This window comes from Macrotis lagotis, chromosome 1, assembly GCF_037893015.1.
Source record: "Macrotis lagotis isolate mMagLag1 chromosome 1, bilby.v1.9.chrom.fasta, whole genome shotgun sequence".
In the NCBI taxonomy this organism is placed as follows: Eukaryota; Metazoa; Chordata; class Mammalia; order Peramelemorphia; family Peramelidae; genus Macrotis; species Macrotis lagotis.
Window position 1 is genome coordinate 254,631,577 of NC_133658.1, and position 12,816 is coordinate 254,644,392.

At 35.2% G+C, this 12,816-nt stretch overlaps 1 protein-coding gene across 5 annotated transcripts in view; it reads right to left on the minus strand.

The window, feature by feature from the left end:
• The window catches only part of ATP9A (ATPase phospholipid transporting 9A (putative)), a 220,876-nt gene that overhangs the window by 93,949 nt on the left and 114,111 nt on the right, over positions 1 to 12,816 (minus strand). For 3 of the 5 annotated variants that reach the window (XM_074210262.1, XM_074210264.1, XM_074210261.1), the window contains one exon: positions 2,479 to 2,559. In XM_074210262.1, the coding sequence (XP_074066363.1) occupies positions 2,479 to 2,559 (81 nt within the window). Of the gene's footprint in view, positions 1 to 2,478; positions 2,560 to 4,783; positions 4,879 to 8,344; positions 8,397 to 9,881; positions 9,941 to 12,816 lie in introns of all 5 variants that reach the window. The other 2 variants (XM_074210263.1, XM_074210265.1) reach the window with 2 other exon arrangements.

Consider the following 12,816-nt stretch of genomic DNA (forward strand, 5'->3'; position numbering starts at 1 on the left):
CAGTCAGGGATAAGAAACCTCAGAGAGCAATGCCCCAGAAGCCAGAGGAGAAGTATGGGAAGAGAACATGGTTGACAAGACGCAAAGCAACAGAGAGCTCAAGGAGATTGATGACTGAACAGAGAATCTGACTTAGAAGGCAAAAATAAACATCCTTATCATTGCTAGAATTTACATAGTACTTTAAGGTTTGCAAAGGACTCCACAAATATCTCATTTTATTTTCCCAACAACTATGGGAATTTTGCAGCTATTTTGCAGCAAGGAAACTGAGGCAAACAATAATTAGGTGACTTGCCCCATACATGTCTATGGTCAAATTTGTCTCCAGGTTCAATGCTCTGCTCATTGTACCACCTAGTGGTCTTACAATTGCAGTTATCAAGAAACTAGTTTCTGTAGAGTGAAGGAGATGAAAGTCAGTTTACAAAGGGATAGAAATGGGTGAGACTTAAGAATGTAGAGACAACTGTAGCTGATTTCTTCCTAGGAATTTGACTGTGACAGGGAGAAGAAATACAAGATAGTTGCTGGAGGGGAGGATGAGCAGAGTCAAATGAATATTTTTTTTAAGAATGGGGAGAACTGGGAATGTTTGTAGACAGAGAATCCGATAGATAAGAAGAAAATGAAACATATAATCATTAAAAGGACAAGCTTCCAGATTGGCAGGATGGGGTAGGGTACAAGTAAATAGGTTAGTCTTGTTAGTCTAGTTAGCAATGAGAAAGCCACCTTCTTCCCCTGAAGCCATTTGCTGTAAGTTTCTCCATCTCAAAGACCTAGACCATAAAACTTCCTATGTCATTCCTCTCTCCTGTCTTCCTTTGATCCAGTCTTTTTTTTCTTGCTTAGGTAGGAGGCAAGATCCTCAGCTGACCAGGGATTAGAGGATGGAGGAGAGAAGTATAGTACTGAAGACTTAAGGAAAGAGAAGGAAGTTTACATTAGCAGAAACAAAGCAATGCCTGCCACTAATAGCAGAGGAAAAGATTTTTTAAATTACAATTACAAGAATTTTCAAGTTTGGTCTTGCCCATAAAATGATACTCCAGTGACCTATCTTAAGTTTTACAAAACTGATTGCAATGTAGTACTGCTTTCTCTTGGTTCCCCTTTTAAACTACCTAACCACTTCTTTTCAGCTTCCTTTATTAGACCAAAGAGACAAGCCTCCAAGAGAAGGAAGATACATGGACCCAATCTTGTTCAGATCCCTTCATTTTATCAAAATTCAAATGGTAAGCAGAAGTAGGATCCCACTATACCACCAAACATTATGAAAACCATTTGTTGTAATTTAAGAGGTATGCCCATCTACTTCAGAAGAAGCCCAAGTAAAAGCACAATGACAGAAAACATTTAAGGATAAAAGAGGAAAGAGATCAAATAAAAAAAAGCAGTAAAAGAGGTGGATGCCCCCAGACCCCTGAACCAAGAAAATCACAACATTTGAGCAATGAATGTGCTTTTAAGTTTCCTGGCAGTTAAATTGAAAAGGGAAGTACAGGTTACATAGCTTTCATTTTGACAACAGAAAGAAAATTCATCTGTAGACATAAAATTTATCCTTGAACAAGAAAATCAAGAAGGAATTTATTGGGTAGGATACAAAATGACAGTGATGATGACATTATAATAGGATCATCATTCAACTGAGAAGAAATCAAGGCCAAATTAATGCTCAAATTAAAAGACTAGTTAATAAAAAAAGGAGCCAAGACTTTAACTGAAGTATCTCTACTTCCAAACTTGAGATTTTTCCTCTATCCCTCTACTTCAACCACAATTTGGTACAGATTATTATATCTATTTTCTATAAAGACAAAAGACATAACTGTCTCATGTTATTTAGTAGGAAGAGCCTTGGGATAAAAATCAAGGAACCAGAGTTCTAAGTTCTGTCTTCACCACTAATAAGATGTATATATACTCTTGGATAAGTCATTTCCAACTTTTTTCCTCTATAGAATAAGGAGGTTGGATTAGATGATTTCTAAAGTCCCTTATAACTCTAAAAAGTCTTGGATTCAAAGAGTTAATGTAAGAAAAATTCTTAGCTGTTTGGTTATATAAAGCCATTTGAATCTACATGAATACGTAGCTAACACAGCAACATAGATTGACTTCCATGACATAAGTCTCAATATGTTATGGACAAGTAACACAGGCTTTGTGAAATTAAGTCAACAAGCATTTAAGTCCCAAGTGTCAGGCATTATGACACGATTAAGTGAAAAGTCACTTAACTTCTCAGCTGTCCAAAACTGTAAATTTCAGAAAAGTTACTGAGATGGGTCCTCATCAAGGAGTTCCCACCATCAATGAAATCAGAGGTCCAGTCTCTAAATCTATCTCTATTTCCACATGACCCACCCTCTTCTTGCATGCACTCCAAGACAATACTATTATCAATAGAAAAGTACATTTATAACATTTTGAGGGGGTTTTATGCATATACATTTAAAAAGAACTTACCCTTGTAAAAGTCCCCACAAAGTTATGGATATCAATATTTGGCTCTTCTGCATAGACATATGATCGAATTTGAAGAAGATCCTTTTAAATAGAAAATAAAATCTTAGTTACTCTAACAGAAAAAATTCTGACCATTAATTTGTCCAAAGAATACTTTATTTTTATTAAAGAATTCACTTGCTTTATAACAAGCATTCATATCAAAATGTTAGAGAAATCTAAATTGATTATTATTTTTAAAGAATCTTGTCATTTGCTTTCTACAAAATTTTAAAAGTGACTCAAAAAATTACCTTGTTTGTATAGGAAGACATTGGATCTAGAACTTCCAATGAGAGGATTTATTCCAAGAATGAAGATTCATATTTACTCTGAAACCTCTAATCTTAGCTACAAAGCATTGTGAGGGTAAGTGACTTGTCCAGGGTCATTTAGCTAGACTATGTCAGAGGTAAGATTCAAACCCAGATCTTCCTAACTCTGAGGTCAGTTCTCTATCCACTACACCATACTCCCTACTTCCTCATGATACCTAAGTTTATTGGCTGTTTTTTGAATGTATTGTAAATCCTAGAATAACTGAATTCCAGAATCTTAGAATTGAATGGGAAAATGGAGACTATCCAGTCTAGTCTGCATCTGAATGACTCTCCTCCACAAATGAATGGCTATACAGCTTTTGCTTCATGACTTCTGGCAATGCAGAGTTAAACATTTCCCAAGATAGATAATTTTTTTTTTATTTAAGGCAATGGGGTTGAGAGACTTGCCCAAGGTCAAAAAGCTAGGCAATTATTAAATGTCTGAGGCTGGATTTGGACTCAGGTCCTCCTGACTCCAGGGTCAGTACTTTATCCACTGTGCCACCTGGCTGCCACAACCTATTCCATTTCCAGAAAACTCTAACTCTTATTAAGATTTGACTCATCCAGAGCATAAATCTGTATGCCAAAGATACATTTGTGCTCTAAAACCAGGCCCAATATGCCCCTCCTCCATATGATAATCTTTCAAACACCTGAAGTCAGCTACTATCCTTGCCAAGACCCCAAAGTCCCAAAAGCCTGCATCTAAAACCAGATCAAAGAACCAGGTCTAAAGTTATTTTTATGGCATTCCACTGTGCAAACCAAATAAAGGGAATTTTCCCCCCTATCTCTTCCCCTCTCAATCTCCTTTCCTGTATTAAGTTTTCCCACTGACAATGCTGAGGACTTAGAAATGCTGCTGGTATCTAATGCAAACAATTCAAATAGGTGTTTTCGCGTTTAAAAGATCTCCCTGGCTTCCTTTAGTAGCTTGTTCAAATGTTTAAATACATCATCACCATATTTAGGGGGTTCCTAAAATCTCAAAGCACACCTCAGATATTCTCTCTGCAAGGTGGACAGACTTAATTTATGGGGAAAATTGGAAGATGTTTCTTTTTTTTTTAATGAATTTTGCTTCCTTACAATGCACTAGATAAACATGAAATTGCTTTGTAAAGGCTGAAGGCAAGAGATAATACTCTTGTTCCTGTTCCCTTCCCACACACTCCCAGGCCTAGCACCTTCCAAAAAAAGATTTTTTGCAACTCTATGCCCTACAAGACATAATTGTTTCTTTCCTAGAAATGACATGCCATTTTAGTTGACCCAAGAATATTTTATTTTTTAAAAATCATAAAAATTATGATATTTAGTTCTTAAACATTTCATGAATCGATAACAGGCTAGTTAAATAAATGAAAGTATTAAAGAAAATGGTAATGAAAACATAGAGACCTACCAAGTACTAAAAATTACAATATAAAAGATTATGATATTGAATGGAGAGAAAATACTTTTCAATGTTGTCTTTCTGGACAGGAGCTTGCTGATTTATTTATTGCAAGCTATTCTGTAATCTTTTAATATAGGATTCAAGGTAATAAAAGAAGAAGAGAAGAAAAAGGAGAGGAAAGATGAAGGAAAGGGAAAGGGAAAAAAGGAAAAGAAAGGGAGGGGAAAAGGAGCAGGATGAAAGGGAAATGAGATAAAAGGAAAGGAAGAGGGAAAGGAAGGGAGGAAAGAGAGAAAGAACTAAAGAGAAGGGAAGGGGAAAGGGGGAGTAAGGCAAACAAGAGAAGTAAAGTGTAGAGGTAAGGGATGTGAATAGAGGATTGGGAAGAAAAGAAAGAGGCAAAAGGAAAAGAGGAGAGGATAAGAGAAGGAAGAGAGAGGAAAGGGGAAGAAAAGAGAATAGAGAATAAAAGTGGGAAAGTCAAAAAGGTAAGGGACAATAAAGGTTGGGAAGGAATAAAAGGCGAGAAGGAAATACTCACAGCAGCAGTCGGTAATCTTTGTGTGCAAGCCACAGGCAAACGGAGTTTCCAGTCTGTTTCCCCATCTAACTGATCAGTCCTCAAGAAGCAAGACCCTATGAAATTTCAACTTCAGAATCACTTCACCATGCAACAAACATGCTATTTATCATGAGGAATGCCATTAAGCAGCTTCAGGAACCAGACTTCTACTTCTAGTGCCTTTCAAAGGCCACACTATGTCCTATTACCACCTCGAATCAGCTTCATCATTGGATTTTTAATGGTAGTAAGACATGCTACCACAGTAGCGAGACTAGAAAATCAGACTCATTTTTACCACTAACAATTTGCCATACAGAAATACAGTGTAGTTTCAGCAACTCAAGTCAAAGAGATGTTTCTAATTGGTTTTAAATAATATGACGGCAAAAGTTGAAGATGAATTCCTTAAAAACAAAGTCCTCACTATGCGGTCATGCATTAAATATTTCATAATATATTCTAAAGCAAATTTGTGCAATCAATACAGAGTTGGATATCAAAGTCAAGAAGACAATGTTCAAAATTCATCTCAGAAACTTATTAACTGTATGACTTTGGGAAAAATCATCTAATTCTTTGAGCTTCAGTCTCTTCATCTTAAATGAAGACATAAGACCGTCTACTCCTCAGAGTTATGAGGATCAAATGAAATACTATTTATACACAGATAATTTTGAAATGTGCTTTGCATGAGTTCACATATATATAATGAGGATCACACTGCTTGCCTTCTCAGTGGATGGGAAAAGGAAAGAAGTTGGAACTCAAAATTTTAAAGTGAATATTAACAAAAAAGAAATGCTGTATTCTAAAAATGCTAAAGCATTAGGGGCAGCTAGGTGGCACAGTGGATAGAGCACCAGCCCTGAAGTCAGGAGTACCTGAGTTCAAATCTGACCTCAGACACTTAAAAATTACCTATCTGTGTGGCCTTGAGCAAGCCACTTTAACCCTATTGCCTTGCAAAAAAAAAGAAAAAAGAAAGAAAAAGAAAATGCTAAAGCATTATATAAACATGAGCTATTATTCCAGAAAGAGTTGGAGAGGGAGATAGACTAGAATTGTAACTTCATTAGTGAAGGGGATTTCTGAATGAGGATACTCCTTGTATATATTTGCATATATACATATTTAAAAACATGTAAAATTCTTTGCATTTGTAATAACACTTCCAAGAATAATAATTTTTAGAACTTCAAGTATGAGTTTCAAAACTGCTTCCAGAGAAAAGGAGAGAATTTAGGTGCTCTTAAAGGCAGCAAAGAATAACAGAGAATAAGAGCATCTCATTAGTTGTATATCTATCACAAGTCATCATCTCTCTAGGTTTCATTTCCCTCATCGATAAGATGGGAATCCTAGGAATGTAGATCTAGGAATAGGAGTCTTAGAGGTAATCTAGTTCAATTTCTTTTTTTATGAAGAATCTGAGGCTCAAAGGGTTAAATGGTACGCTCAAATTCTGAAAGGTGCAAAACACCAGAAGTGGATTAGAAAACAGGTCCTGGGACTTTAAGGAAAATATCTTTATACCAGACTACATAATAATGTCTTTAGGAACCAGAGAAGAAAAAAACTGACATTAAACATGAGCATATATGTATATATATATATATATATATATATATATATATATATATATATACATATATATATATATACACATAATTCTTTGTAAACTTTAGAGTGCTATTAAGTATTTTTGTCATTGCTTTTTTAAATATTTTTCTCAATATTTTATTAGGTAGGTTTCTGAGAGAAAGAGTCTTAGGATAAATCATTATCTTACTATTGTTCTTTTTGTTTATTGCTCAGCAGAATATTGTACAAGCAGGTATTTTTTTGTATCTGAATATTGTACAGGTAGGTATATTTTTTATACCTGAATAAAATCTGAGGCCATAAGCTCATTTTTGTATAGCTATTCTCACTGGCTATCCCCCATGCATGAAATGCTCACCCTCCTCATCTCCACCTCCTGGCTTTCTTCAAATCCCAGCTGAAATTCCAGCCTCAGCAGGAAGCTTTCCTCAATCCCTATTAATTCAAATGCCTTCTCTCTACTAATTATTTTCTATTTATACTGTGTATAACTTTTTTGTACATAATTATTTGCATATTGTTTCCCCCATTAGATTGTAAGCTTAGGGAGGGTAAGGAACAATCTTTTGCCTTCCTTTGTATCCCTAGAGCTTAGCACAATGCTTGCACATAAGCAGGCACTTAAATGTTTAGCTATTATTATTGTTACTACTAACACATAAAATGACAGAACTCCCCATTATGAAGCTTAGTAAGTTTTACGAAGAAGTTTCCTCACAACTACTCTGGTAAATAATCAGTGAAAATATTAGCAAACTAATTTTGCAAATGAAGAAAATAAGGTTCATGAAGGTGAAATGGCTTGTCTAAAGTTACACTACTAGTAAGCAACAGAGTCAAGTCTTTGTTCTTTTAGTAAGACTAGGACTCTTTTTATTATATCATATTCTCTTCTCTCTCTCCCTCTCTCAGATAGATACATAAAAAGGAAGGAAGGAAAGAAGGAAAGGAGAGAGAGAGAGAGAGAGAGAGAGAGAGAGATAATATAGATATATCCTCTAGTTTACCACTCCCTTCCCAAAAGCACAATGTCTATATTGAAGCCAAAGTCATAAGAAGATTAAGTTCTATTTGCTAACCCTTATTCCTCACCTTTTCCTATTCAATTTTTTTTCCTGACATATAAAAGGGAGAAACCCAAACCACCTAGAGCAGGCCAAAAGAAGCTCAAAGGAAAATAAATTCTGGTTTTCAGAGGTTAAAAGGTCTCTAGAATTATGCCTGATTACCGACCTCCACCAGTCAAAAGAAAAATGGCACCATTTATTCAGAGCAGCTTAAAAATATTAAAGTAGGGAAAATTTCAAAAGCCTGTTGGCAGAGAGATAGCTGAATTTTGGCAGCCACACTGAGAAAGGGTTACAACTGCCACTATCACCAGCTGAGCAGTCCAATAGAGCAAACACAGACTATCACAATAAACAAACGGATAGGCCCAGGAGAGGCAGAACCTCTGTCATTCATGAGAAGTTTATGAAAAAGGCAAGCTTTCTTTTCCCTGGTTCTTTAATGCCATATATCACCACATCTTGAAGGAATTTTCTAGGAGAAGAGAGACAACTGCTATTTAACTCTATGTTAGAAACACTTCCTCCTCCACCAGCTCCTGAAGCTAAGCCTAACAGCCAAGAAGAGAGTGATAACAGGCAGTATTTATTTAACTCTCCATGGAACATGAGCCACTGTGTGACTTTGCCAGCTGTGACTCGACGTGGGTCTAGCAGTTGTATCTTTTTAATTATCAAAATCTACCATCACATAAATCACCTCCACAAAGAAAAGGGGGGAGGGAGGCAAACCCATGAAAAAGATGTTTTGATTCATCTCTGTGACTCCAAAATTATATCTACTTCTGTTACATTTTCAAATTATTGTTTTGCCAAATAACCACTGAAAGGTTAATGGTTATTTCCAAAATTGATCCCAGATGTTTACCATTTTTTTCTGATGTCCTCAGGAAGATCATGTCAGCAGGGACCCGTTGGTTCTGCATTATGAAAAGAAAGAGTATCATTGTATACACATGTGCATGCCCTATCCCCTACCACCCGCCTCCCATTGCCACCCCCCCCAACAAAGTTTTTTAAGCCCACAGTTCTTTTAAGTTTGTTTCTTTGTCAAACAGAGATTTAGGGATTTATTTTGTTTTGAATCTGAAAATCTTGCAAGTTGCTGCTATTGTACTAATCCACCATAGAAATCCGATCACAGGAAGGGAGTTCCTGGGCTTCCAGAAACTCCAACCATTACCTCCAGTGATTCCCATCAAAGGATCACCAGCTTAGAGCTTAAGGCTACTATTGGCTTTCTTCCAAGGAGTTCTCTATTAATAATGCTACAAATACTTTTCATATACTTTATTTCTGTTTTCCTAATTTTCTTGCTTGATTTTTTTTGAAAGGGAAAATATAAATGGAGGGAAAATGTATTGAGGACTAATGAAAGTCATCTCCTGAAAAAAGGGAAAGCAGAAATGGTAATATAATATAATTATAAACAGAAGCTGTTTGAAGAGAAAGGAGAGTGCACTTCTGTCTAAAAACATCTCACTCTCCCTTGAAATCACATTTCTATCATCTACTTTAATCCTTTTGAAAAGGGCATGGACATTTTCTTCAGGAAAGGAGTTAAGGCACAATCCTTCTCTGATTAAATATTATTCTTCTGACTTTTTTCCACCCCTCCTGCCACCCCCCCCCACATGTCTCAGACCCCCCACACTAATAAATGCATTGCAAAGAAATTAAGGTAATACCATGAAGATTTTATAACTTATTCAAGGACACCAAGGTTCATCTTAATGCTTATCCACTAAAATATTGGGTTTTGGGGGATTCTTTTAATATGTTCTCAACATTGTTTTATGCTGTATTCTATTCACAATAAAGAGAAGCCTACTAAATAATGTCAAAATGTATTTACTTAAAGATGAAGGGCTATTAAGAAAACTTTAACATAAAACTATACATAGGATCACAGATTTAGATTCAAAGAACCTCAGAAATAATCTACTCTTCATTTTATGTAAGAGTAAACTGAGGTCACCCAAGAATGTTAAGTGACTTGCTCAAGGTCACTTGGTAGTAAGCATTAGTAATCTATTTGCCTATTTAAAACAGCAGTTTTCTGACTAAGATAGGTTAACTCCATTATGTGAATGAAAGTATTAGACTGCGAAAAATAATGAAAATGGAAAATCAAAATGTGGGATCCACCACCATGCCGTTAAAGAAGGATGCCTGAATAGCCAGTACACTCATTCTGCAAAATTCCTCACCTTTCTCCTCAACCTCCTAATACAATATAAAATAAAATGTGTCCAGGAAAAGGAATTAAGATTTAATTCTGAAACAGCAAATGCACAATTCATTTTTCAATCCACAAATTACACATTCAGATCAGCTGAGAGAAAAACTTGGTGCATGCTCCCCCATTGACATAAGAATTTCAATAGTCACATGTTTATATTAACCTTTTCAACAATGATAAGGTCTCCCACTTGAATGCCAGAACTCTTCACCTTCACTGTGCCTGTGGAGAAGAAACAACCCCCATCAGGTCAATGCCAAATCATTCACAAAATTCAATTCAGTTCAACAGGTATAGAGCAAGTTCCTATTGTCTTTTGCTTCTAAAATTCAAACATGTTTACAGCACTCACACAAATTAATTATGGAAAGTAGTGGAGGACAGACAAAAGCATGCAGAATTTAGTCTGAGAACCCCAGATCACGTCCTATCTCTTCCCTTTACTATCTGTGTGACCTTGGCAAATAACTTAACTTCTCTGTGTCTCAGTTTCCCCATTTGCTAAAGGAAAGGGTTGGTCCTTCACAGTCTGTGATCTTTTTATACTTTCCTCAAAAAAGATTCATCTTGAGCAGAGATTTCTTCCTCAATAAAAATGATCCTTTTCTAAATCTCCACCTGCTTTTCCTGCAAGAATTTTATCCACCAAATAAGATTTATTAATTTAAAATTTACTTAAATTCAATGCTATTCAATGCTTCATTACTATGGCATAGACTTCCCAAGGGATTCCATTCCTCTTCAGAAGAACTGTAACAGTAGAATAGTGTTCTACTCTTGACACCCCAGCTATCTGGGTGATGTTGGACAAGAAATTTTTCTACAATGAATCTCAGTTTCTGTCTCTCTAAAAATGTAAGGATTAGCTGATCTCTAAGGACCTTGACAGCAATGCTAGCTATCATAAAATCCCTTCCACCTCTGGCATTCTATCACGGTAACAAGTAAACCAAGATTGTAATCTTCATCCAATTTCTAAAGAAGAGTTGTACAAAAGACTGGGTAAGGAACTGGAAAAGGAATTATGGAAGTGATTTGTTGGGCTTTGGAATTACTAAAAAGGCCAGAGATTGACTTTAAGGAGACATTTTAGACAACTCCAGCAAAAACAGAAAGTAAAGAAGGACTCCTGCTGAAATTTTTCATTTAAAAGGGGGAAGGGGGAAGGAAGAAGAAGAAGAAGAAGAAGAAGAAGAAGAAGAAGAAGAAGAAGAAGAAATTGAAACAGAAAAATTTGAAGGAACCTGAGGAGAAGCAGCAGGAGAGGAAGAGATGAAGAGTGAGGATTCAGAGAAATGACAAAGATTGCTATCAAAGCAAAGTAAGACAAGGTAAATAAAACAAATTAGTAAGATAGGTAAAAGGCTAGCAGAAAGAAACGGTAAAAAATTCAGTGATTATCAAGGTATTGAGAGGTGTCCCCCAAAAGGTAATTAAGGTGTTAATCTGGCAAAGAAAGGAAAAAAGAAGCTCAGGAAATGAAATCATGACCCCTAAGCATTTTTCTGACCAAATTCTACAGAGAAAATGCTAGAAAGAAAGGTAAGGACTAACAATTATATTTCCAGTTCTTATGGAGAAGTATATAATTGTGCATGAGTTCAAGTCACCTAGATCATCAAATGAGATCATAGGCAAACTACTTCTTTATTTTTTAAATAAATTGGTAATCGTTGTCAGCAATCTTTGAAAGGGCTAGAGAAAGCAAGAGTATTCTTGAGCCAGCTCAAACTTAATATTAAAATTGATAAATTGTCACTGCAAATATTTTCACCTTGGAAATAGGCAAATACTACAAATAAGGTCTTGATTTATTGCTATCTTGACTGTGTTGACTTAGAAGTGATGGGAAAATGTTAATAATGTTGAATAAATTTAAAAGTGTGTCATGTACATTTTTTTCCTACAGGCTGCTAAATATTGACTATCACATTCCTTGGAGAAAGGGTTTTATCCCAGTTCTCTAAAAAGAAATTTTAAATAATAGAATAGAATAAAAACTATAAGCTGGTGAACTTGACTTCAATTCTTAGAAAAATTCTAGATCATATTTCATAAGTGAATAGTTAATATAGAAGCAAAAACGTTTCAAATTTATAGATAATTGAAATTCAGTAATCACACGCATTAAGCTAAAGTTTTAAAATTTAACTATTGATTCCTACAAACCTTATAGCATGAGGTACTTTCTAGAGCTTTCCTGAAGTATTTACAAAAAAATACATCAGACCTAGAATTCTTATCTAAAATTACAAGATTTGTTTTGTTTGATAAAGGGATGTTTTTAACAGGCAACCATTCTCCAAACCATTTTTTAAAATAAATAATAAATAATAAAAGTACAACTTTTATCAAATTGATTACTAAAAATTGCATGACTCAAGTTATTTGTTCCAAAACTAATCACTATCTAGAAAGAGATGGGATCATAAAGAATCAACATGACTTCCATAAGGACAGTTCAAATCAGATTAATCTTATTTCTTTTTTTTTTTGGACAGGAAATCAGGGGAACATTATAGATAAAATTTAATTTTCTAAAAACATTTAATAAAGCTCACAGGGTGAGAAAAGGAGAGAAAAGTTGGTGGAGGAGGGTAGGAGAGTAATTCAATAATTAAATTAGTACTCACAAATCATAGTCAATAGTTTAATGTCAGTACCACAGATCATAGTCAATTAATGTCAACTTAGAAGGAGATCTCCAGGTTCTTACCTTTGAAACCTGTGTTTAATTCCATGATATTTAGAAATTTTATGAATGACTTAGAAACAAATACTAACATGCCTATCAAATCTGCAGATGATGCAAAGTTGGAATGGATAATAGAAAAAGGATTCATGAAGACACAACAATTCTTCCAGTCCCAGGAGTTGCCACCTTAAAAGTTGTCTTCAACTTTTTCCTCTGACTCACCCCCTAAATGTAATTAGTCACCAAATCTCATGAATTTTATCTCCAAAAATATTTGCTGCATTTGCCTCCCTCTTTCCACTCACACTAAATTCACCATATATTTCAATAACCTAGTAATTCATCTCTCTGTATCTAGCCTCTCCTCCCTCTAATATGTCCCCTACAAAAGTCAAATGTATAT